Source organism: Spermophilus citellus (assembly GCF_964194105.1).
Source record: "Spermophilus citellus genome assembly, chromosome: 11".
Taxonomy (NCBI): domain Eukaryota; kingdom Metazoa; phylum Chordata; class Mammalia; order Rodentia; family Sciuridae; genus Spermophilus; species Spermophilus citellus.
This window is the reverse complement of record NC_138192.1, coordinates 69,517,169-69,542,378: the sequence shown is the minus strand read 5'-3', so window position 1 is coordinate 69,542,378 and position 25,210 is coordinate 69,517,169. Positions and strand designations below refer to the sequence as shown.

Sequence of the window (25,210 nt, the reverse complement as noted above, 5' to 3'; positions counted from 1 at the left end):
AACATCAAAATAATGCCCCCAAAATTTCCATTTGATTTTAAAATGCATTACAAGACTTTTCAAAATCGAATTTTTCTTTTTAATTATGCATTGCTTGAGTTAATAACCAAATTAATTTCTGGGTATCATAGTCACTGGGCACTTTTTGACAATAGGAACTACATCGTATTCATTTTGAAACAACCCAAACATTTACTCCACAGTCTTATATATAGTACATACTAAATAAATGAAAAAACTCCTGGGTGAATGAGGGAAAAAAAAAAAAAAAACAGAGACTAAAGTTAAGCCTGAACAAATAAAAATAAAAGATTACCAATACTTTTTTATTTAAATTTATAAATACATGACTTTGGTTATCATGACATAAATAACCAGAAACCATCCATTTCTTAAAGCTATATATAAGAATGAACCATTTTAACCTATACTGTAATTATAAATTATAAATAAATATTTTATACTAGTTGTTAATATAAGCTGTTTAATAATGGGTCTGCTTATTTTTTCTCTTCTAGTCTTATAACTTTAAACAACTTAGACCAGATACCCAAGATCCTTACTTATTCAAATTAACTGACATTTTATAGAAGACACATTTTCCAAACTAAAGAATGCTGGGGTTCAAAGACTGTTAAAGGATTGCTGATCAGCTATCCTGAATTATATGTGCACATGTGTGTACATTATAGCCAAAGATACAAAAGGAATGAGAAATTCACTAGTTAGGTGTAAATTCTTTAACAGAAAAACATTATAAGAAAGAAAAATCTATAGTAATGCCTAATATCTATTTTATGCTCATAGTAATATCCTTTAAAAGTGAAGCAAATTCTAATAACCAGTAGTTTTCTATTAAGAGAATATTTTTTTCAGCCATAACTAATGTAACTAAAGAGTCCATTTCTTGTATGAATATATTTGCAAAGATCAAGAAAATTTTGTTAAAAACACCTATTTTTGGTAAGAACATTTCCCTTAAGTCCAAGTACACATTAGCATCAACAACTCGTGAAACAATTACACATTTATATATCCAAACTCTAAAAAGCATGGCAATAATAATGCATAAATTGCTAACCTTCAGATCTCATGAACTCCAGTGTTTCCCGGAAGACTCTATGCCTCTGGAAACATTCTTTCAGTCTGTTGATATCTCCTTATTTTTTCCTTAAAAAGGAAAATATGCCTCAGTGTTACAAAAGGTTATATTTTCAAAGAGTAAAGCTGACTACAAGGTGAAAATAGAAATTTTACATACTTACCTTGGAATATAAGTAAAGTTTATTTTACTATAGAAATGGTGATTCATATTTTACATAATTTAGAGTAGAGCAAATATCCTTCTTAGAAGAAGTTAGTAAATTTCTAATAACTTACACACTTTAGATTTAAACAATTTCTAGACTCTAGAAGATTCATATCTGAGAAAAATTAAGAAAACCAAACAAAATGTTATAGGTTTTGATTACTGATGAAAATCATGATGAGTATGCTATTTTTGTTTATTTAAGAAAAGCTATTGAATTCTAAATCAATGTAAAAGTTTACAGCTTTTAAAATAACTTAGGCTTCAAAACTTCTGAAATGGAAATAAGGAAAACCACTCCATTAATCTCAAAGAAAATAAGATACTTGGGAATCAACCTAACAAAAGAGGTGAAAGATCTATACAATGAAAACTACAGAACCCTAAAGAGAGAGATAGAAGATCTCAGAAGATGGAAAAATGTACCCTGTTCATGGATAGGCAGAACTAACATCATCAAAATGGCGATATTACCCAAAGTTCTCTACAGGTTTAATGCGATGCCAATCAAAATCCCAACGGCATTTTTTGTTGAAATAGATAAAGCAATCATGAAATTCATATGGAAAGACAAAAGACCCAGAATAGCAAAAGCAATTCTAAGCAGGAAGAGTGAATCTGGAGGTATAGCGATACCAGAGTTCAAACTGTACTACAAAGCAATAGTAACAAAAACAGCATGGTACTGGTACCGAAACAGGCAGGTGGACCAATGGTACAGAATAGAGGACACAGAGACTAATCCACAAAGTTACAACTATCTTATATTTGATAAAGGAGCTAAAAACATGCAATGGAGGAAGGATAGCATCTTCAACAAATGGTGCTGGGAAAATTGGAAATCCATATGCAACAAAATGAAATTGAATCCCTTTCTCTCGCCATCTACAAAAGTTAACTCAAAATGGATCAAGGAGCTAGATATCAAATCATAGACGGTGCGTCTGATAGAAGAAAAAGTTGGCTCCGATCTACATATAGTGGGGTCAGGCTCCAAATTCCTTAATAGGATGCCCATAGCCCAAGAGTTAATAACAAGAAAAAACAAATGGGACTTACTTCAACTAAAAAGTTTTTTCTCAGCAAGAGAAACAATAAAAGAGGTAAATAGAGAGCCTACATCATGGGAACAAATTTTTACCCCTCACACCTCAGATAGAGCCCTAATATCCAGAATGTACAAAGAACTCAAAAAATTAAACAATAAGATAACAAACAACCCAATCAACAAATGGGCCAAGGACCTGAACATACACTTCTCAGAGGAGGACATACAATCAATCAACAAGTACATGAAAAAATGCCCACCATCTCTAGCAATCAGAGAAATGCAAATCAAAACCACCCTAAGATACCATCTCACTCCAGTAAGATTGGCAGCCATTATGAAGTCAAACAACAATAAGTGTTGGCGGGGATGTGGGGAAAAGGGTACTCTTGTACACTGCTGGTGGGACTGCAAAATGGTGAGGCCAATTTGGAAAGCAGTATGGAGATTCCTGGGTAAGCTGGGAATGGATCCACCATTCGACCCAGCTATCGCCCTTCTCGGACTATTCCCTGAGGACCTTAAAAGAGCGCACTATAGGGATACGGCCACATCAATGATTATAGCGGCACAATTCACAATAGCTAGACTGTGGAACCAACCTAGATGCCCTTCAATAGATGAATGGATAAAAAAAAAATGTGGCATCTATACACAATGGAGTATTATGCAGCACTAAGAAATGACAAAATCATAGAATTTTCAGGGAAATGGATGGCATTAGAGCAGATTATGCTAAGTGAAGCTAGCCAAGCCCTAAAAAACAAATGCCAAATGTCTTCTTTGATATAAAGAGAGCAACTAAGAACAGAACAGGAAGGAAGAGCATGAGGAAAAGACTAATAGTAAACAAAGACGAATGGGGGGAGAGAAAGGGAGAGAGAAGGGAAAGCATATGGAAATGGTAGGAGACATTCAATGATACACAAAATTATAAGAGGTTATGGGGGGCAAGGGGGAGGGGGGAAAAGGGGAGAGAATTGAACAACAGCAGGGGAGGTAGAGAGGGAAGATGGGAAGGGAGGGGAGGGGAGGGGGGATAGTAGGGGATAGGAAAGGTAGCAGAATACAACAGTCACTAATATGCCATTATGTAATATTGTGAGTATGTAACAGTTGTGATTCTGCAATCTGTATCTGGGGGTAAAAATGGGAGTTCAAAACCCAGTTGAGTCTAATGTATGAAAGACGATATATCATGAGCTCTGTAATGTTTTGAACAATCAATAAAAAAAAATAACTTAGGCTTTTAAACAGAACAAAACATACTTTCAGTACATATATATTAACACAATCTTTTTTAAAAATTACAATGACACTATTTAAAATGATTAGTGCAACAATCTGAAGAGATGACAACTTCATCGCAGTAATGAAATATATTTTATTTACCAAACTAAAGTATAATCACCCTTTCTAGATCATTAATTAATCTTCCACTCTTAAATGTTAAGATAAATATTATGTCCATATAAAAATGTAGAAAATGAGGTAGTACCTTGAAAATGATGTAGAGAAACTTGTAAAGTGTAATTCATTGTTTTTTAGTAGTAGGCAGATCTGAACCATCAATAATCACAATGACACTAGCTAGAGTAGAAATATCTCATGTGCTAATGAATGAAGAACTATCCTAAGCAAGCAACTTACACTGATCATATGAACAAACAAAAAAGTGTCAAAAATCTTTAAGAGAAAAATTATCTCAGGAAAATTATGTTTCCAGGGCCCTCTTTTTTTCTAAACTTTATGAATATCTACATGGATGGATATTCTGAGATAAAGATTTGGGACAAACTTGAATATCAATGATATCTGCAAAAATAGCATAGAAATATCAAGTAGTCCTTATAATTACAGAGTTAGGAAAGGTTATTAAGTCCAGTTTGGTTCTGAGGAACCCCAGATTCAGCAGAACTTAAGGTCAGAAAGACTGATTCAAAATTTAACTTAAAGTATAATTTTAAATATCTTAAAATTCCACTGAGAGCATTTCAAACTTAAATGATGGCACACTGGAGACAACTGAAGAAATCACTTGAATCAGCCTTGCAATCATTTTAAGGAATATTTCAGACCATAAATTTCTTGAGTTTTCTTTGGTAAAGACAAATATCCTAAGACTGCACATCGAACAATTAAAAGCCCACCACAAAGCTAGTGTACTAACAATCTTCAAAATATGTCCATTGAATATAAACTTAAAAAATTATTTGTGGGGCTGGGGATGTGGCTCAAGTGGTAGTGCGCTCCCCTGGCATGGGTGCAGCCCAGGTTTGATCCTCAGCACCACATACAAACAAAGATGTTGTGTCTGCCGAAAACTAAAATGTAAATAATATATATATATATATATATATATATATATATATATATATATATATATAAATAAATTATTTGTAACTAAAGCAAACTAATAAAGTAAATTGGATACTGAGTAGAATATGTCTATAAATTTCATTCATAATTTCCACTTAAATTTTCTTATTAATAAAAATGAATTCTGGAAGCTAGAGATACAGCTCCCTTTTAAGCACAAGGCCCTGGGTCAATCCCCAGTACCACAAAAAAAAAAAAAAAAAAAAAAGACAATGAATTCTGTATTATCATTTTTACCTATTGAAATCTTACTTAAAAAACTAAAACTTTTTTTCTATAAAACATTAGGGAAACGCTATCTTATTCAAGCTCCTTATTTTATAAGAAAATTAACTCTATTTGTGATGTGTAGCTTAGTCCACATGAAGAAATTAAGTATTTTTGCATATCAATTATTAAGATTTAAATAAAAAACATAATTGTATTTTATAAACAATTAAAAGATATTCTTTTGGCATTTAAGGTATTATTACATTTAGAAAAGCAAAAGTAAAGTGAAATCTAGTGATCTAAATCTACATACCAGCAATTAGTATGTAATGTAGACAGAGGTAAAAGTGCCCTTATCTATGCAAAAAAGGGGACTCAAGCTGCAACCTGTTTGAAGGTCAAGTAAGTAAAAATAAACCTTATGAACAGGACTGACTCTGAGACAGTAGAGCCACAAGCCGAGAGTCCACCACAAAAGAAGGAGGTCTCTGGAAAAACAAATCACATTTGGTACAATGGTCTAAGTATTGGAGATCTGGGATCAATTGCAGCTCTGTGCAAAATGCATAGTAGTACATGTGAGAAACCATTCCAATTTTAGCACCTTTTTCCCAGTGGCTGAGAATTGAGGACCTTGGCTGTGTGAGACTCTGTAAGTCAGTGTATGTTCACAGATGATTAGGAGAGAATATTTAGAGCTATGCTGCTAAGATTTCTACAACACTCACTCTCAGGCAATTTTGCAGAGAAATCATCCCTGAAAATACACCTCAGGATGATTAGGGGATGCTGCTCTTCCTTTGCAAGCCCTCTGGGCACATCAGTGGTGATCTACACAAGATTAGTGTGAGCTGCCATTTTGCTGGAATCCTGTCTTTATGAGGTAATAAAGAACAGTTGGATGGTGCAGCATTGTCTTTTATCAAACATGAGTGGGCTTTTTCTCCTGTGAGTGGGCTAAGCAGTGACAAATGACATCTGGGACCAAACTGAGGATGACTGTAACCAACCAAGGTACAATAAAAAATATTTGAGAAGGCTAAAACTTGTAGAAGTCTGGCAATATGTATACTCATGTAAATGTGTCCCATGTCTTTGCAAGGCTTTGTTAGGCTTACTAAAGAATCCTTGCAGGTGTCAATTATGCATCCTATGAAAAATAAAATGAACATAAACCTAGGCCATCAATTAGAAATCTGCACCTCACACTAATGATTCACATCTGGTCTTTTCTAGTATTTGAGGCTCTGCTGAGAAAGTCTCTGAGAACCAGCTCTTGATTCATGAAAACTCCTCAAAATTGTCATCCTGCAGGGAGAAGGAGAAAGGACTACCTCTCCTGTCCCAGATCCCTCACTTTTCTAGTTGCCCATGAGTATCAGTGCATGTCATCCTACAAATTCCAGAAGTCACCTAGAGTGGGAAGGATCAAGGCACTCTCCCATGCTTTTCAACATTATCTCTGAAGGGCACCTTTAGTAGGTCAGTGGGGCACAAAGCTCTTGTTGTCATGTTTTAATCAGTAGCCAAGTTAGCTAGCACTAAGGTCACTGAAGGTCATATGCCTGTGATAGCCTTGCCTGAACTATAATATATTATTTCAATAGGTGATTCAGTGTTTAGTTCTAAGGATATATAACTTTTTTGAAATGTTCTTATGTTATTTCTACCTTTTAAACTTTCTTGCAAATACTGGGATTTTGAAAATATACATTTTTCCCAGAATCACAAAATTTGAGAACATTAAGTTGACAATTTCTGCTGTCTGCCTCACATCACAATATAAATATTTCAAAAGGGAATATTGGTCTGTGAACACAAGTAGAGGTCTGGTGTTTTCAAAGTGACAACAAATCTTGTAAATTCAGTGTAATAGTTCAATTTATGTACAACTGCATCTCAGATACAGCATTGCTTAATTAATATGCCTGCAGCCAGCAAAAGCCTTGTGTACTCTAAGGGACAGCTTCCTGACAGAAGCAAAGGATGTAGGAAGAAGGAATCTAGCAGGAGAGGCCAATACACCATGTAAAGTTTGACCCTATCTTTTTAAGAAAAGAAAAAAAACCCAGTGACAGTCATGATGATTCTATTTACATTTATCCTTTAAGAATACCACTCCGATTTTGAACCTTAACACAATGCTGAACTATGGTTATCAAAAACATATGCAGATTTTAATCCATTCATTTATCAAATGACAAAAATGAATTTCCATTTTTTAAAAACCTGTGCTGAAATATAAAAATCTGTAGCACATGACAAAAAATGTTTCTTAAAAAATGATAATATTTAGTCATTCTATTTCAGTAAACACAAAAGTCATAAAAAATTGATCAACATGAGACTCTTCCATTCAATCATCAGTGCTGAAGTGTGCAAACAATTCTCTAAAATTTGTAAATGTAAATTCAAAGGCATGGGAAGATAATCTAGATGACAATTTAAATAAAAATTTAAAACCTAAAAAAGTAGATGATTCCTCCAGAAAACTATAAATTATTGGAAAGATATTACCAATCCAGGTGACCATCAACAAATGAGAAGATAAAGAAAACGTAGTATGTATACACACACACACACACACACACACACACACACACACACACACACAAAATGGAGTTTTAACTCAGCCATAAATAAGAATGAAATTATGGCATTTTCTGGTAAAGAGATAGAACTGCAGAGGGTATAATTGAAGTAGTAAAAGCCTGGATTAGTGAGAGGAAATGGAAACTATGGCTCAAAATTAGTGATTGACCTTAGGTAGGATAGAGAAATTCATACTAAGTGAAATAAGCCAGACTCAGAAACAAAGGTCAAATGTTTTCTCTCATATGCAGAAGCTAGAGCAAAATAAGGGGAAAAGGTGGGGAGTGGATTCCAGAAAAACACAAGGTAGATAAGAGGAGTAGAGGAAGGTGATTAGGGGGAGGCAGGAAGTACTGGAAAAAGGAGGAATTGCAAAATGAAATTGAGCAAGTTATGCTATGTACATATATGAACATAAAACAATCTCACCTTTATGCATATTTATAAAGCAGCAATTATAAAAAATAAATAGATGGTAAGGTCAGTTGAGTAGAGGAAGAGGAATGGTAGGAAGGAAGTAGGGAGGAAGACAGAAAAAGAAACAGTTGGGACTGCAATGGAGCACATTATATTCTGTGCATGTATGATTAGGTAAAGTTAAACGTCGCCATTATGTATAAGTATAAGCACTAATAAAAACATTAAAAAAAAAAAGAAAAGAAAGACTCATCATGGTAGCCTCTCATGTGCACCTATACTCAGCTAATCCTTGCCCTCTCTTTTCTTCAAACTACTGTAACCAAAAAATTAAAAAGAAACATAAAACAAGAACACCTGGCTAAACTCAGCTTTCTTCCTGCTATGAACTTGCCTTTAGGTGCTGAACAAATAAATGTCAGTAGCGATAGTGCAGAATATTGGGTTATTTGCATAACTTTGAATATATGACCACAGACTTCATGTGGGTCCCCAGTAATATCTGGCAATTTACCCTATTTCTCTCGTTAATTCATGCTTCGATTCTATGATACCACTCAAAAGGGCACCTTTGATTCTTCAGTCCTCGCACATTCCTTCCCACCTCCTCACTCTCAGTTTATGACATTGCTTCTAAGAAAATTGAAAGAACCACAATTCAATTTCCTCCATTTCCTTCCACTACATCCTTTAAACTCTTGATATTTGTATCTCTATTGTCTGCCTTCAGTCCTATTTTAACTGAGGAACTTCTCTATTCTGTCTAAGGTCAATCCCCAATCTGGAGCCATAGTTTCCATTTCCTTTCACTAACCCAGAATTTTACTACTTCAATTATACCCTTTCTCTCCCACATCCATTTTACTGGATTGTTCCCATATGTATGCAAATGTGACATAAGTTCTTACCTCTTGAAAAAACTAAATTGTTTTCCCTTAGGTGAGCTCTCCATTTCACCATTACCCCATTTCTCTGTTTCATTTTATAGCAAAAGTTTTCAAAAAAAGATACTCTACTTTCCTCAGCTGCCATTCTATATTGAATGAAGGAAGAGACAGGGGGTGCACAAGAGAAATTACAAGTTTCCTCCTCCTTCAGGCTATACTATTTCAGTAAATGGCTTCACCATTTACACAACTGCTCATCTGAAAATAGTCCATTAGGGAAATGGCTGATTCTAGGACTGAGGCAGAGGAAATACAAGACGTAACTGAAACATTGTGTAGTGCAGAAAGTAAGGAGGGGGCAAGAGTTACAAGAGATCTGAAAGAGCTCTTAATGGTCCAAGTTCAGCTAATTTTTGGAACAAAAAGTAAGTAAAAATAGCTTTAGATTATACCAAAGAACAAAATCAATAAGTCGTAAATAAATAATTTCATAAATATTCTTACAAAATATTTTCAAAACATATATAGATACTCCATTTTCAAGAAATGAAGCCTAATTCCCAACCCTCCCCACCTTCAATGTGAGTTTAATTAGTAAGCTGTTTTGTACACACACACACATGCACACATGCTAAAATTTAAGAACATTCTCCAAAACCTGACATATTCTTCAAAAAGTTGCCATCATGAAAACAGAAAGACTGAGCAACTGTCACCGATGGAGGAAACTATGGAAGCATATGACTCAATTTGACATAGTATTCCTGGTCAGCTGGATCCTAGATCAGAAGAATGACATTCATGGACAAACTAAAATCTAAAGAGTCTATCCTCTGGTTAAGATTACCCTGTAACCATTTCTCAGTTTTGACCAGTATGTCATGGTGACATAAGAGGTTAACTTTAGGAAAAGCTGGGCAAACAAGTCATGGGAATTCTCTGTGCGACATTTGCAAATTTTCTGTAAGTCTATACAAAGATAATTTTAAAAGGCCCAGGAGTCATTAATGTTCATCTGTTTCCCTCACACCTCATAGCCAGTTAGCACCTCCTCTTAGCTCTGTCTATAAGAAGTATCTTTTATTTGGCCACTTCTCGCCATCTCCACTGCTGCCACACAATCCAATTCCCCACATCTCTCCCTTCCACTGGTCAGCAGTAACCTCTCATCTGGTCTCCTTGCTTCCTCCATAGTCTCCCTGTTGCCTATGCACACAGTGTCAAGCTGATATATTCTATTTGATATATATTCTATTTGCTATTCCTTCTCTCTGAAAGCTTCCTACCATTTATGGCCCACTCCCTTACTTCATTGAACCTCTACCAAAACATGATCTGCTTGGAGAGGCCCTCTATGGCCATCTTATTTAATAAGTGGCCATATCCTTCCTATTTTTTTAATGTTAATTTTCTTCAAGCAGATTTGTGACATCATTATGTTATTTGGTTGTTTATCTTCTACCTTGACTACTAAGGTATACAGGATGAGAACAAGGACTTTATTTTTTGAATAAACACATACCTATTGATTGTGACTTATGGGACACAGTATAATTTTATCCAGAACTGGTAGAAGTGTCTGTTTTGCCACCTTTTTGAAAAAGCAATATGCCAGTAGTTATTAGGCCAGTGCTCCCACTCTTGGGACTCTATCCCATTAAAAAGTTGAGCAGCAGTATTGAAGAACATTTTAAAAGAATACATATTATACCTTTGTTCACAGTAGCACAAAAACTAACTTGAAAAAAAAAAGTGAGCAGCCACAGGGTAAAGATTGACTAAATTTTGATATGTTCATACCTTGAATTATTATAAAGTATTAAAATAATGAAACAACTATAACAGATAACTTTGGAAAGTTCCATGTAGTGTTATAAAATGAGAAAATCAAGATGCAGAAAAAAGTACACAATAACTTTCAAAACACTTTCATGGGCAGTACTTTCATGTGTATATTTACATCACCCTAAAATATGAATGGAGCCAGGCATGGTGGCATGCATCTGTAATCCCAGTGGCTGGGAAGACTGAATCATGAGGATCCAGAGTTCAAAGCCAGACTCAACAAAAGTGAGGCACTAAGCAATTCAGTGAGACCCTGTCAAATTCAAAATAGAACTATTAAAAATAGGACTGGGATGTGGCTCAGTGGTCAAATGCCCCTGAGTTCAATTCCCCAGTACCAAAATAAAAGAAAAGGATATAAACCAGGTTGTCAAGAAGTGTTACACTCAGGGGCAAGAGGTATGAATGAAGAACAAAAGGAAAGAAGAAAAATCAAGTGTCTCACACCCAACACGCACACACACACTACAAGAAGAAAGAAACATTAAACACATTTTGTGATTGATAGGAAGATATTTATGCCTTTATATAAGAACGTTTGTATGTATCTGCATAAAAGAGAATTATTCAAACCAATCAATTTCAAAAAGTACAGAAGAGTTTTGGGACATTTGGCCCACAAATTTTTCAAATAAAAATCAACTTTTAAGCATAAAATTCATTTAAAAATTCCTTAATCTTCCAAAGAAAATAGAGTTTTGCTGCTAGAATTGATCAGATTCCCAGGAAATGCATAAATTCTTACACATGGTCCTAGGAACACAGCTAAATTGAAGACTATATTAGTCAGTGTACTTTCATGCTGAGCTGCAAAAAAAACAGAATGGAACCCTAAAAAAAGAAGAAAGCAATATCCACTAACAGGAATAAAACAAGGAGATCTTCACAGCATTTGTTAGCACAACTTTTGGCTAATTAAGCAGTCTGTCTTACCTACCTTAAGTTGTTTTTTTTTTTGTTTGTTTTTTTTTTTTTTTTTTTTTTTTTTTAGTTATAGTTGAAAACAATACCTTTATTTGGTTTACTTATTTTTTATGTGGTGCTGAGAATTGAATCCAAGGCCTCACATGTGCTAGGTGAGTGCGCTATGGCTGAGCCACAACCCCAGGCCCCTACCTTAATTCTTAAGATGGGCATTTTTTTCCTCATGGAAATCTCACAGGTATTGCCCTGCTGGCTATGAATACCCAAATAAGGTCTTGACTAGTTTTAATTCTTAATAAATAAATAAATAAATAAATAAATAAATAAGGAACGAATTTCAGACTTTCTGTTAAGAATATGTCCTTACTTTTTATGCCATAATAAAGTATAAAAATTATCCCAAATACTCACTTTTACAAAATGCCTAGAACCTAATAAGTAATCTAATAAACATTAACATAACATAATTTCTTCACACTTTAGGAAGTGTGCAAAGACCTTAAATGGTAATGTTTGCAGCACTACGGAGTACATCATGCCAATGTCAAATGTAAAGTGTAAAGAAAAGGGGAATACATTCTGGATATCATATAAGGGGATTTCAGCATAGATTGTAGTCATAAGTAGACTTCATCACAGACAACTTTATTGCAAAGTGATTTTTCCATAAAGTAAATATGAAATGAGCACTGAGTCAAGATTTTTAAAACTAAGATTCAAGAAATGCAGATTCAACACTATTCAAAAAAAAAAAAAAAAAGTATTAATGGCATAGAAGCCTTTTTTTTTTTTTTTTTTTTTTTTTTGGTACTGGGGAATTGAAGGTCAGGGGCATTCGACCACTGAGCCACATCCCCAGCCCTATTTTGAATTTTATTTAGAGACAGGGTCTCACTGAGTTGCTTAGTACCTATGCCATCAAAGAAGCTTAGGCTCTGGAGTAGCAAAAAAAACAAAAGATGGCACATTTCTGTTGTTTTTAACTACTAAGACTTTGGTCAGATTACTTACCACCAGTTTATTTGTATATCAAATGAGTATATAGACTCTGATTTTACATTTTGTAGTAAACATAAGTACTGCATCTAAAACAACATATGACTCGCAGCAGATCATTAATATGTTAGATTATCTTATTATGTGAAAAAGAAAAAAAAGAATATGTTAGGATATTTAAAATTTAAAAGAAAATATTATCTCCACTATTCACTTACAAATAACTTTATTGCATGGAATTTCTTTTTAAGAGATATTTCCTTTATATCTTCTTCATAAGTATTAACTATAGAATTCATATGAATTGTTATTATGGTACCCAGTGCTTTTTTTCCCCATTTTTTATTATAACATATTCCATGAATCCTTAATAGAAAAAGAGTGGGCAAATGAAGGAAACCCAGCAAGTGAAAGGACCTCATATCTTGGTCCCAGTGATTGGTTTACTAGAGCCATGCTAGGGTTGCCAGTCACAGGCCAGGTAGTCTAATGGAAGGAATCACACACAGGACTAGTTACAAAGGTTTTAAAAGAACTGTGATTCCAAACAAAGCTAGGAAATCCAAGAAACTCCAAAGTTAGCAATAATACAAAGATGCTGTCAGCCCTCGGGTTGGAGGAACAAAGAAAATGATTTAAGTTCTGGATTCAAGAGCCTATGCTGCTGCTGGTAGTCAGATCCCTGAGGGCTGGGACCACAAGAGCAGCACCATTACAGCAAGGACTGGACCAGAGAGTACATGAAGCAGTTACTGGAAATACCACCTAAGTCATGGATGAGTGGGTGGGAATATTCTGGTGTATTCTTTCCTCCTACTCTCCAGTGTCCCACCAAAGTTTTTATTTGCTGAGCCCAGTAGGCAAACTAATAGACATGAAAGTTGGGAAATAAAATACTCAAGAGATTGGATTGAGCACAAATGAACATACAGGATAAAATGTAGAGTCAGGGGTGAAAGAGATTCATTTTTGCCTTTAAAAATATAGTGCAATGGACTGGGATGGGGCGTATAGCTCAGTTGGTAGAGTGCTTGCCTTGCGTGCATAAGGTCCTGGGTTCAATCCCCAGCACCACAAAAACAAACAAACAAAAATGAACACACAGTGCAAGAAGGATGCTTATATCTATAAGCAAACAGATATTGTCCTCATATCATCTGGGAAACTCATAATTCCTTATACTGCAGGGAAAAAAAAATGACTATCTCCCATAATGAAAAGAGACCCATGTCATACCATGTCACAGTAAACAGGGGGAGTACTGAAGTGGTTGTGTGACAGACATACAAATCCTTTTTTTTTTTTTTTTTTGCTGAACATGACTTCACCCATCAATCTCAGTTCCATGACCTAAGAGAATCTCCTTTTATTTAAGTTAGATTACAAAGGTTTTTGTCATTTGCAATACAAAGTTTGAACTAACATAGCCATGACCATTAACTTCGAATATTTAGAAGGGGTTCCAGAACAAGTGCTAAGTATTATCAGTAAAGGAAATGAAATTAAATAATTGACTTAGTTATGTGTTAGCAGTAAGAGAAACTAGTGGGCATGGTTATGTTGACAGATCTTGGTTGGTTATAATACTAAATAAATTCTTTTATCTCAAATAGGTAATTTACATTTTTTTAAAAAATCCAGAATATAGGAAAGTTATTTCTCCTAGTTTTTGTTTGTTTGTTTGTTTGTTTAAGACAGAAGAGTCATTTGTATTCTTTGATTCATGTCTGGTAACCAGACCACAAAAAGGAATGTAGAGCAACACTACATGGAGACTATCAAAACAAAAATTCATTTACCACAATGTGATAAAAATGACTATAAAATTAATCTGGAGCTATAGAATGAGAGATGGTAAACAAAGCAGCATTGTTCTCCTTTAACCCACACCTCAACAAATAAAGAGAGATTTAATAAAATATAAAGTAATAAATGACTTATCATTTAACCCATTCTGCAAATATCCTGATGAATCTGATACAGGTGCATTCAAATAGGCTGTAAATCATAACCTAGGCTTTATATATCCTTTATTTTTTCTTCCATATATTTATGAAAATGTATATAAGTTTTCAAATGCTCTAATCATTCACTCATTGCTTTTCTCAAAAGAATAGACCTCTAAAAACACATTAATTATTTCAAAGTTACAACAAGTGGTTTATTTGTAGCTCAACTGAAGTTTGCATAGCAGCTCTAGGTCTGGGCGATGAGACAAAATGGCTTAAACCACAGGCAAAATAGGCAAAGGAGACCCAATCAGTCAGCACTTCCATGTGTCCATCTGGTTTGAACCCTAATATTTGTAACTTTTCCTTCTTTCACTTTAAGCAATGCTTTTACTATATCTTCTTATAACTCTCCAGTGAAGTAGAAAAAAGAGAAATTGATGGGTTTTACTTCATCAGATAGAAATTCTTGGAAACCAATGTTAATTAGAAGTTTTTGTTCATTTTGAAACCTAAAACTGAGAGTCATATATTTCTTGTAAATAAATTCTTTCATTTGAAGAATAAACTTATAACCCCCGAATCTCTCAAAGCCTATCTCTATTTAATGATGTACTCTCTCCAGGTGGAATTTCCCTGGACAGAAGAATTCATTTTTCTCCAGTCTACAAATGTAGCACTTAAAAATTATACTTCAACATTATTTCATGTCTACTAGTCTGAAGTTCGCAGGGAGAGTGTAAATTCCTCAAGCCAGGAACAAACTGCTCACTCAGCCCATGTGGGGCAGTATCTTTGTGCACTCTTCAACACTCCGTGTGTCCAGTGATTCTCTTATGAACAGAGATTATTAATAGACTCTTGGTAAATGCAAAGAATTTATATTCCTTTAGTTGTGGGACCTATTAAAAGCAGGGACATGAGAGTTTCAGTATTTAACAAAATAAATTCCAATGGCAATCAGCATAAATGGGTTAAATTTGATCAGAATCTCAATCTCTATCAATTCCAGTGGTATTTTCTTCTAATTAATATTAATGTAGATGAGAACTAAAAAAACACTTTTATTCCAGGCGGGAAGCTTTTTTTTTTTTTTTAACTTTAGTGGAAGACTTCATAAATGCTTATCTGCTATATGGCATGAAATAGAATAATTATTTTTAATCTTCTTGTGGAATTTATAGCATATACCATGCTGTAGTGGTTATGTAGTATAGTATGAACTGTGGAGTTTAAACTGATTTTAAAATCCAGATTCGGCATATTCAAGCTGTGTGAACTTAGGCAGTTTGCTTATCCTTTTGCTTTTCAAAATATTCTTTAGCTTATCATATTAATAAGTTAAAAGTAAGATTATCTTGGGGCCAGTGTTGTAGCTCAATGGTAGAGTATTTGCCATGCATGCATGAGGCCCTGGGTTCAATCCTCAGCACCACACAAACAAATAAAAAATAAAGATATTGTGTCCATCTACAACTAAAAAAAATATTATTTACATTCCATTGCCATTATTTCTTCCAAAACAAGGTCCTTAAAGATGGGATTAAATACCCTTTATGATTTGGATTTCAGAGGAGAAATGATTGGGTTGTAAGAGTCTTAACACAATCAGTGAATTAATCCCTGGTGAGATTAATTTAAGTGGCAGTGTCTGATTGGAGAAGGTGGGAATTGGGACATGGCTATGAGGTATGTATTTGTATCTGGCAAGTGGAGTCTTTCTCTGGTTGTGGATCTCTGTGATGTGAGTTGCTTTCCTCTGCTACACTCTCCAGTCATGATGTTCAGCCTCAACTGGAGCCCAGAGGAATGGAGCCAGCCATCTATGAACTAAGACCTCTAAAACTGTGAGCCCTCAACTAAACTCTCCTCCTCTAAAATTGTGCTGGTGGGGTTCTTTAATGGCAGCAGCCAAAAAGCTTACTCCAAACTCTGTCACCTCTGTCATTAAGATTTACAGTACACACATTTTCAAAAATGTAAAAGTTTAAGGCATTACAACACATTTCAAGATGAAATGTATGTGTGTGTGTTTAAATCTATTTCATAAACTATAAATACTAATTTAAAAGAATTTTATCAATGTAATTTAAACTAAAATATATGCATTTTCATCTTACCATATTTTCACTAACATTCATCCAGTGATGGTATAAAATACATAATAATTCATGCACCTGAGGTCTCCATATGTCAAAATTAACAAGGCCCACTACAGAATAAGTCTCACCATTAGAAATAGCTAGTCTCATCACAGCCAATAGAACCCATTACAGATGTATTTAGTGCACGCTATTTATCAATGGTCACCAGCTTTCACAATGTTTCGCAAACTGTTTTGAGTTGGGGTGTTATGGTTCTTTTTTATTTTATATGTGTTCTTTATTTTGGGGGGAGGATTTTTCAGATTTTCATTAGTTAATTTTTCAAGATGTTAAGATCTTTATAAGGATCTTAAAGCAACTTAATAGTTGGTTATTTAAATCATTTCATAAAATTCAAATTCTCAGAATTGTAAATTATGTAAATCAACTTCTGTTGCTGCTCCACTGTTATATTTGTGAGATAAGATAAAAGCAAATGCAATAAATTGGGAATCCATTTCAATTTTAACTCACAGAGAATACATTCCTGCCTGGAAATTAAATTTCATTAAAATAAAATGCCTGTCCAAGTTTTTATGTGTTTGTCTTTGCTTGAAAAGCAAACATTTACCTTTTGTTGAATTTATTAAGATTGCTTTTTCTTTGTCACTTTTAACCTTTATTCTAGTTTATGCCAGATCATAGTAATTTAGAATGTAAAACACATTGTTCAATAATTCTGTGGCCCTAAAATATTCTCAGTTTATTCCAAAATTCCTCAGGCAAAAAGAAAAAAAAAAAAAGGTGACATAAAGACATATACTTTCCAGGATGAAAGGGTCAAGGGTTAAATACCAGCAGCCAGTTCAGAAATCACACCAACTGGCTCTTTTTGTTTGTCTGCTTGTTTGTTTTTAAGCAGGACCTTTGCATTCACATGCACACAAATGTACTTCCCTGAAGCTGTCAGAAAGCACCAGAATGCCAGATCTGCACAATGAATTTTAAATTCTTTTGAGAAACACAAGGACATTTGCTTCAGGCAATGACATCATCATCATCATAAACAATAAATAAATAAAGCCAGTCAATCTCTGGTATTCAAACCAAAGCCAGAAGATTATGGTACTCTGAAGATGGCTAGCAGAATTTTAATCATCTAAATTCATTTGGATTAATTTTTCAAGCCACGACATTTTGCAATTGGTCAATCCTTTATCTATTGTTTGGTTCCATTCTTAGATGACCCCCAAAGTAAGTATGTGATTCTCTATCTAGAGGTCTATAAAATGTGAACACTCTAAAATTTACATTCATTTTATAATAAATTTTACTGTCAGATAAAAATATTCTGATCACTAATGGGAAGATGTCATCTTTAATATTTAATAGCAGCTTTAATTCTTGTGCTTTTTATGAAATACAGCTACAATATCAATTCTACCTATACATATTCTGAGTAAATAATAGATCTGGGAAGTTGTAAAATTTTCTATGATGTATGTCAAATCTTATGAAATACGTCTAATAAAGCCTTATCTTTCAAGCCATGTGAGAAGCAGTACCATTAACACCAAAGGACTATCTTTATGTTTAGTTTTTCATGATAGCTCAGAGTTAAAACCATAACAATTGTTTTTTCTTTTTCTTTTTCTTTTTTTTTTTTTTGGTACCGAAGTTGAATTCAGGGGCACTCAACCACTGAGCCACATCAGGGTCTCACTGAGTTGCTTAGTGCCTTGCTGTTGCTGAGGCTGGCTTTGAACTTGTTATCCTCCTATCTCAGCCTCCCAAGCCACTGGGATTATAGGTGTGTGCCACCACAACCCGCACAATTGTTGTTTTTCTAGATTCATTGTTATAAATACAAAAAAAAAAAAAAATAATTATTTGAAATTTGGCCCAATTGTGCTGTTAAGTTTAAAGCCAAATTTAAATGATTTTTCAGGGCTTAAAACAAACAAATATAAAAGCCAACTCTGTACATAGCCAGCAAAATGGAATATAATTACTCCATTCAATCAGAAGCTGTGATTAAGTGAGTTCAATTGAAATGCAAGGTAAGTGGGTTTCTGAAGTCTTGAATTATTGAACAAGTAATGCAAGGCCTAGAGTTCAAGGGATAGAAAAAAATTACTATTTTTTTTTTTTCAGAGAGTCTATGATGCCCATTCAGCCCTCTGGCAAAAGTAGAATGTAGAAAGGTTTTTTCTCTTAAGTTAAATGAAATAACCCTGCTGTTAAAGATTTGCAATATGTACTTCACCCACCTACTTTTCACTGTAATGTATCTACATTATCACAAGCAGCATTATGTCACCAAGATCAACCAATTTCCTTCATGGAAATGCAAAACAACATGTTTTCTGTAAGATATTTCCATCAATGTCAGTGACATACATAGAGTCTCAACAGTCTGCCTTGTCACTTACAGAAATGAGAAGTAAAATGTTCTTTCACATTCAAATTGAATTCTGTGCCAACTGTTTCACTGAGCTCATTGACTGTTCATAAACCCATCGTTGGCACTATCCTAAAGCCAGGGCATGCTAACACTTTCACCAGAAACCAACTGGAAAAACAAAACCAAAAAAAAAAAAAAAGCAATAAGAGATGAGATGCCATTTACCCTTACCAAAAGATAGACTATTCTAGTTCTAAAAGGAGCTGTCATAAAAGACACACCATGCCTTTCGCTTGATGATCTGGGTCCCTGTAGTCAGGCATGTCACTGAACCATCAGACACCTGCATGGTCTAGAAGAAAGGCAGACTCTAGGGATCTACATTAAAGTCCTCTGCCACCAGCTCATATTTTGATTCTTGTCAGGGTATTCTCCCTGGGCCTTATTCTCCACATCTGTAAAATAATGAAATCAGCTGAGATACTCTCGAAGGCCTTGCCAGTCCTAACATTGTTTGAATTAAAAATGAGGTTGGACTACTATGGTTGTTTGTGTCTTTTTTATGATTTGTATAGAGTCATATTGTGTATTTGACCCCTTAAAGAAACGAACATGGGTTTTCTTCTTCAATTTGTCCAACTTTGCAAAACAATTAATGAGGTTTTGTATTTGAGATCAAGTAAGCAGAGCCCACAGGGACAAATGTCCTCTGTAGGTCACATTTTTCCACCTCTTCTTCTTTACCCTTCCTTTTCACTGTTTGTCCCCAGTCATGGCTCTGATTACAGACTTATTACAAGTTGCTCAATGATGCAATCACATTCTTTTACAGACACATATCAGCAAATGTTTCCCTTAAAACCCTTGAAAATTCACAAAGAAAAAGCGCATTAACAGCACTGCTGGAAAAGACTCATCAAACTTTGCAGCTGGCAATTATTTCTCCACTGACTACACTGGATATGTGTCTTTGCCTCAGTGGACTATAGCAACGGGTGATAAAACAGAATACTTAGGATCACATATCAAAATAGTTATTAAAAAATAAACTCCTCTCCACTAGAACTTTCACAGACCTGCTCAGGTATTCTGCCTAACCTATAATATTTCAACTCCTCTAAACCATCAGAACAACAGTGTCATCAGGAAAGCATCTTGAGTCACTTCTGTAAGATCTGATGATGTTTAAATGAACATTATAGGTACTTTGTGAACTCACAAGCTATAGAAATCAATAGATATCTTGCATAGAGAAGTCTAGCAATTGATTTTTCCAGGAGAGAACCAATTTGTAACTTTAGAAGAGGCATGGACACCAAGGAGTCTGCAAGCATGCTGAAGATTACAAAAAGAAAAAAGAAAAAAGAAAGAAAGAAAGAAAGAAAAAGAAAAAAAGCACAAAGGTGTGGAAAATGCTGCACTGTACTAAATGAGGTGGTACCTCAAAGAAATGGGGCCTTAGATTGATGGTGCTTTTCAGGAGTGGTTAAAAGCGGAGGAAGAAAAGATTGAGAAACGCTAGGCAGCTCCTGCCAGTGCTCTGGGGTTTAGAAAAGGATTCTTCCAAGTACATAGAAAGGGCATCATTACACATCATTAAAGTGTTCCCAAGGGTGTTGAATTTAAATGTAGACTATTGCTTTCTTAAGGATAAGAACATCCAGTGCACTTATTCTTTTTGGGGGGTGTGGGAGGAGACCAGAGACTGAACTCAGGGTCTCACTGAGTTGCTTAGTGCCTCGCTTTTGCTGAGGCTGGCTTTGAACTCGCAATCCTCCTGCCTCAGTCTGTCAAGCCACGGGAATTACAGGCATGTGCCATCAAGCCAGGCAGTGAGTGTACTCATTCTTTCCAGCTGTTAAGAATTGTCTGACATTAATGTGCTCACTCAGTAAAGAACTCTAAACACTTCAGATAGAGCCCTAATATCCAGAATATACAAAGAACTCAAAAAATTAAACAATAAGATAACAAACAACCCTATCAACAAATGGGCCAAGGAACTGAACAGACACTTCTCAGAGGAGGACATACAATCAATCAATAAGTATATGAAAAAATGCTCACCATCTCTAGCAGTCAGAGAAATGCAAATCAAAACCACCCTAAGATACCATCTCACTCCAGTAAGATTGGCAGCCATTATGAAGTCAAACAACAATAAGTGCTGGAGAGGATGTGGGGAAAAGGGTACTCTTGTACATTGCTGGTGGGACTGCAAATTGGTGTGGCCAATATGAAAAGCAGTATGGAGATTCCTAGGAAAGCTGGGAATGGAACCACCATTTGACCCAGCTATCGCCCTTCTCGATCTATTCCCTGAGGACCGTAAAAGAGCATACTATAGGGATACTGCCACATCAATGATCATAGCAGCACAATTCACAATAGCTAGACTTTGGAATCAACCTAGATGCCCTTCAATAGATGAATGGATTAAAAAACTGTGGCATTTATACACAATGGAGTATTACGCAGCACTAAAAAATGACAAAATCATGGATTTTGCAGGGAAATGGATGGCATTAGAGCAGATAATGCTAAGTGAAGCTAGCCAATCCTTAAAAAATAAATGCCAAATGTCTTCTTTGATATAAAGAGAGCAACTAAGATCAGAACAGGGAAGAAGAGCATGAGGAAAAGATTAACATGAAACAGAGACGAGTGGGGTGGGAGAAAGGGAGAGAGAAGGGAAAATGTATGGAAATGGAAGGAGACCCTCATTGTTACACAAAATTACATATAAGAGTTTGTGAGGGGAAAGGGGAAAAAAACCCAAGGGAGAGAATTAAACAACAGCAGATGGGATAGAGAGGGAAAATGAGAGGGAAGGGGAGGGGGGATAGTAGGGGATAGGAAAGGTAGCAGAATACAACAGTCATTAATATGCTATTATGTAAAAATGTGGATGTGTAACCCATGTGATTCTGCAACTTGTATTTGGGGTAAAAAAGGGGAGTTCATAACCCACTTGAATCAAATGTATGGAAGATGATATGTCATGAGCTTTGTAATGTTTTGAACAACCAATAAAAAAAAAAGAATCTTAAAAAAAAAGAACTCTAAACATGCATACCTTCTAGGTGTTGCAGGTGACAGTAAAATGTAAAAAGCTGTATCAGTGTCCTCTACAACATTACAATCACTTAGAAGGTGTGGAAAGGCTAGAAGCAAACCTCAAATTAAATGTATCTCCCCCAAATCCAGGGTCTGGTTATAATTTTATGTAACTGGAGAATTTTGTCCTCAAAATAGCTATTACCTTCTCTCTCCCCTGCCAAGTATTCCTTTATCTCCTCATTATTTTTTACATTAAAAATGGTTTTTATTTAAAAAGTCACTTTAAGCTGGTACACCTGTAATCCCAGCAGAGCAGCAGACTGAGGCAGGAGGATCATGAGTTCAAAGCCAACCTCAGAGGCTGGGGATGTGGCTCAAGCGGTAGCGCGCTCGCCTGGCATGCGTGCGGCCCGGGTTTGATCCTCAGCACCACATACCAACAAAGATGTTGTGTCCGCCGAGAACTAAAAAATAAATATTAAAAAAAATTCTCTCTCTCTCTCTCTCCCTCCTCTCTAAGAAAAAAAAAAAAAGCCAACCTCAGCAAAGGCGAGGTGTTAAGCAGCTCACAGAGTCCCTGTCTCTCAATAAAATACAAAATAAGGCTGGGGATGTGGCATAGTGGTTAAGTGTCCCTGAGTTCAATCCTTGGTACCAAAAAAAAAAAAAAAAGTGACTTTAGTCAAGAGATTAAATAATGCAAAGGCTAAACATTCTTATAAAATTTTATCTATTTTGAATTCTAAATTCTTCTAACAATGATGGAGAATTTATAAATTTGAATTCTAAATTCTTCTAACAATGATGGAGAATTTATAAATTCAAAAAATTTCAAATTCTTGGGGAGAGAAAGAAGAGAGATAAAAAATGCAGTTTTAATAGTTAGAATTGCAGTACATAAATGTTAGTGTGAATTTTAAAAGGATGTTTTTGGTGAGTTTAAAATCCCCAAATCTGGGTTAGGGATATAGCTCAGTTGGTATAGTGCTTGCCTCACATGCACAAGGCCCTGGGTTCAATCCCTAACACCAAAAACAACAACAACAACAACAACAACAAAAAACACTATCCTATTGTGAAAATTACATCTCTTAAATTATACCCATTTGTGTTGAATAATTTTAACCTTTACTTATGGAGTGCAACTTTAAAAGGGAGTTTATAATTTATGGGTTTCACTGACTTTGTTTAGTTTTGCTTTAAGTGTTAACTCTTCTAAAAAATAACTTTGAGATCCCCCTCCCTTAATGATTGAGGTTGAATGGACACAGAGCTATAGGAATGGGTTCACCTATAGAAAACCTTCATATGTGTATCTTTTGCCAGGAATGCAATGTGAGAATTAGTCAAATTATAAATTAGACCATGCCATATGAACTTAAGTAATTTGGTTCATTAGCTACTTAGGAAAAGTATGTATGTAAAGAAAGCTGCCCATATTCCAGTGCATGAACTTGGCCTTGAATCTGTTTTACTTGTGTAGAGAGACAACTATAGAAGTTTATAGCTTTCAAGGCCTGGATTTCACAGCAGCATTCTTTTTAAAACAAAAGTCATTTTCTCACCTTAGTGTAGTAGAACGTGTGCCTAGCATACAGGAGGACCTGGGTCTGATCTCCACACTGCAAAAAAGAAAATCATTTTTCTTGCCTAGGAAATGGATGTGTTGTGTTCCCACTGCAGATATTTCACAACTCATTGACCAATATTAAATGCTCTAAATGGCTCAATTGATTTGATTTCCAAAAATGGCTTTCTCAGAAAACTGAAGATGCATGCTAAATTATTTTCAGTTGCTATCTGCTTACCTCTGACTGGCCTTAATTCTGCCTCCTGTATAATCATTCCATAGAGATGAACAGAAGTTTATTCTGGTTTTCAGATGTTAGTTAGCTACAAGTCTCATAGCCTTCTCAAAACATTTTTATTCATTAATTAGCACTTTTTTTTTTTTCTTTTGGTGGTGCTGACGATTGAACCCAGGGCCTTGTGCATGCAAGGCAGTCACTCTACCAACTGAGTTATATCCCCAGCCCTCAGAAGTATATTCTGCAGTTTAATTAATCAGAGTGATATTTGCAAATATGTTTGGTCTGATGAAGCTGGGAGAAGATATATGCCAGTGGATAAATCTAAAGTCACCAAGAGTTGACCATTCAGTACAATTTATAGCACAACATGAAAATACCACTTTAGATACTCACGGGTAAAATGACTAGACGTGGATGGATTGACACTATCAACACGCTCAGCACTGTCACAGCTAAAAACATCATCATCTGATTCCTGTACAGAGGAGCAGGGAGAGGAGCCGTCAACTTCTTCAAACTTCCCCTTTAAAATTCCACTCATAGCTGCAGTGCTGTCACATGTACCTGTAAGAGGAACAGGAGCAACAGAGCATTCAAGTATTTGACCGCTGATTGCATAGTCAAGGTCTTAAAGCCTTTTTTAGGGACTGTAATTTTCTTCTTCTTCTTTTTTTTTTTTTTTAACCACATGAACCACACTATCATATCCCTGCAGAAAACTATTCTTCCCATAATGTTGGGAAGCACCAAAAATAATTCTACCCTGATGCATTCTTCTTTTCATTGTCATTCTAGTAGCATGACTTAGAAGAAAAAAGGAAAAATTAAGCATGTGGAATAAGAGTGCTACATAAGGAAATATGCCTCGGTGTTTTGAAATGTCAAAACAGGAGTCAAATACATTTATTTGATTTGCTCTAGTAAATCATGTACAGTCATTGACAGAGCCAGAGTTCAGAATGAAATAGATCACTCACTTGCATGCTGTCATATCCAGAGCATACTGATTAGGGTATATCTCTCCTGCTGCGGATTTCTTTTTTCTTGGGTACAAAGGCATCTACTTTCCTGGGGCTCTTTGTCCATCAAAAATCAAATTGGGAGTGGGGATGGCTATACCTGCAGAATTTAGATGCCTTATCATGTTTCCAGTCAATTCAGCAGAGCTATGGGGAATACTCAAGTCCAATGCCAAAGAGGTTGGCTGAATAGATTTTATACATGGCAAATCACAGTCCCTAAATCTTTTGCTGGATAAAACATTAATTTAAGCCTCTTCACTGTCTGTATCAACA

At 35.2% G+C, this 25,210-nt stretch overlaps 1 protein-coding gene across 1 annotated transcript in view; it reads right to left on the bottom strand.

Annotated features, from left to right (window-relative positions):
- The window catches only part of CSRNP3 (cysteine and serine rich nuclear protein 3), a gene marked incomplete at both ends in the record, with an annotated part of 169,797 nt that extends 145,341 nt beyond the window's left edge, over positions 1–24,456 (bottom strand). The window contains one exon of the mRNA XM_081262149.1: positions 24,309–24,456. Within this exon, the coding sequence (XP_081118275.1) occupies positions 24,309–24,456 (148 nt within the window). The remainder of the gene's footprint in view (positions 1–24,308) is intronic.
- Positions 24,457–25,210: the final 754 nt, after the last annotated feature.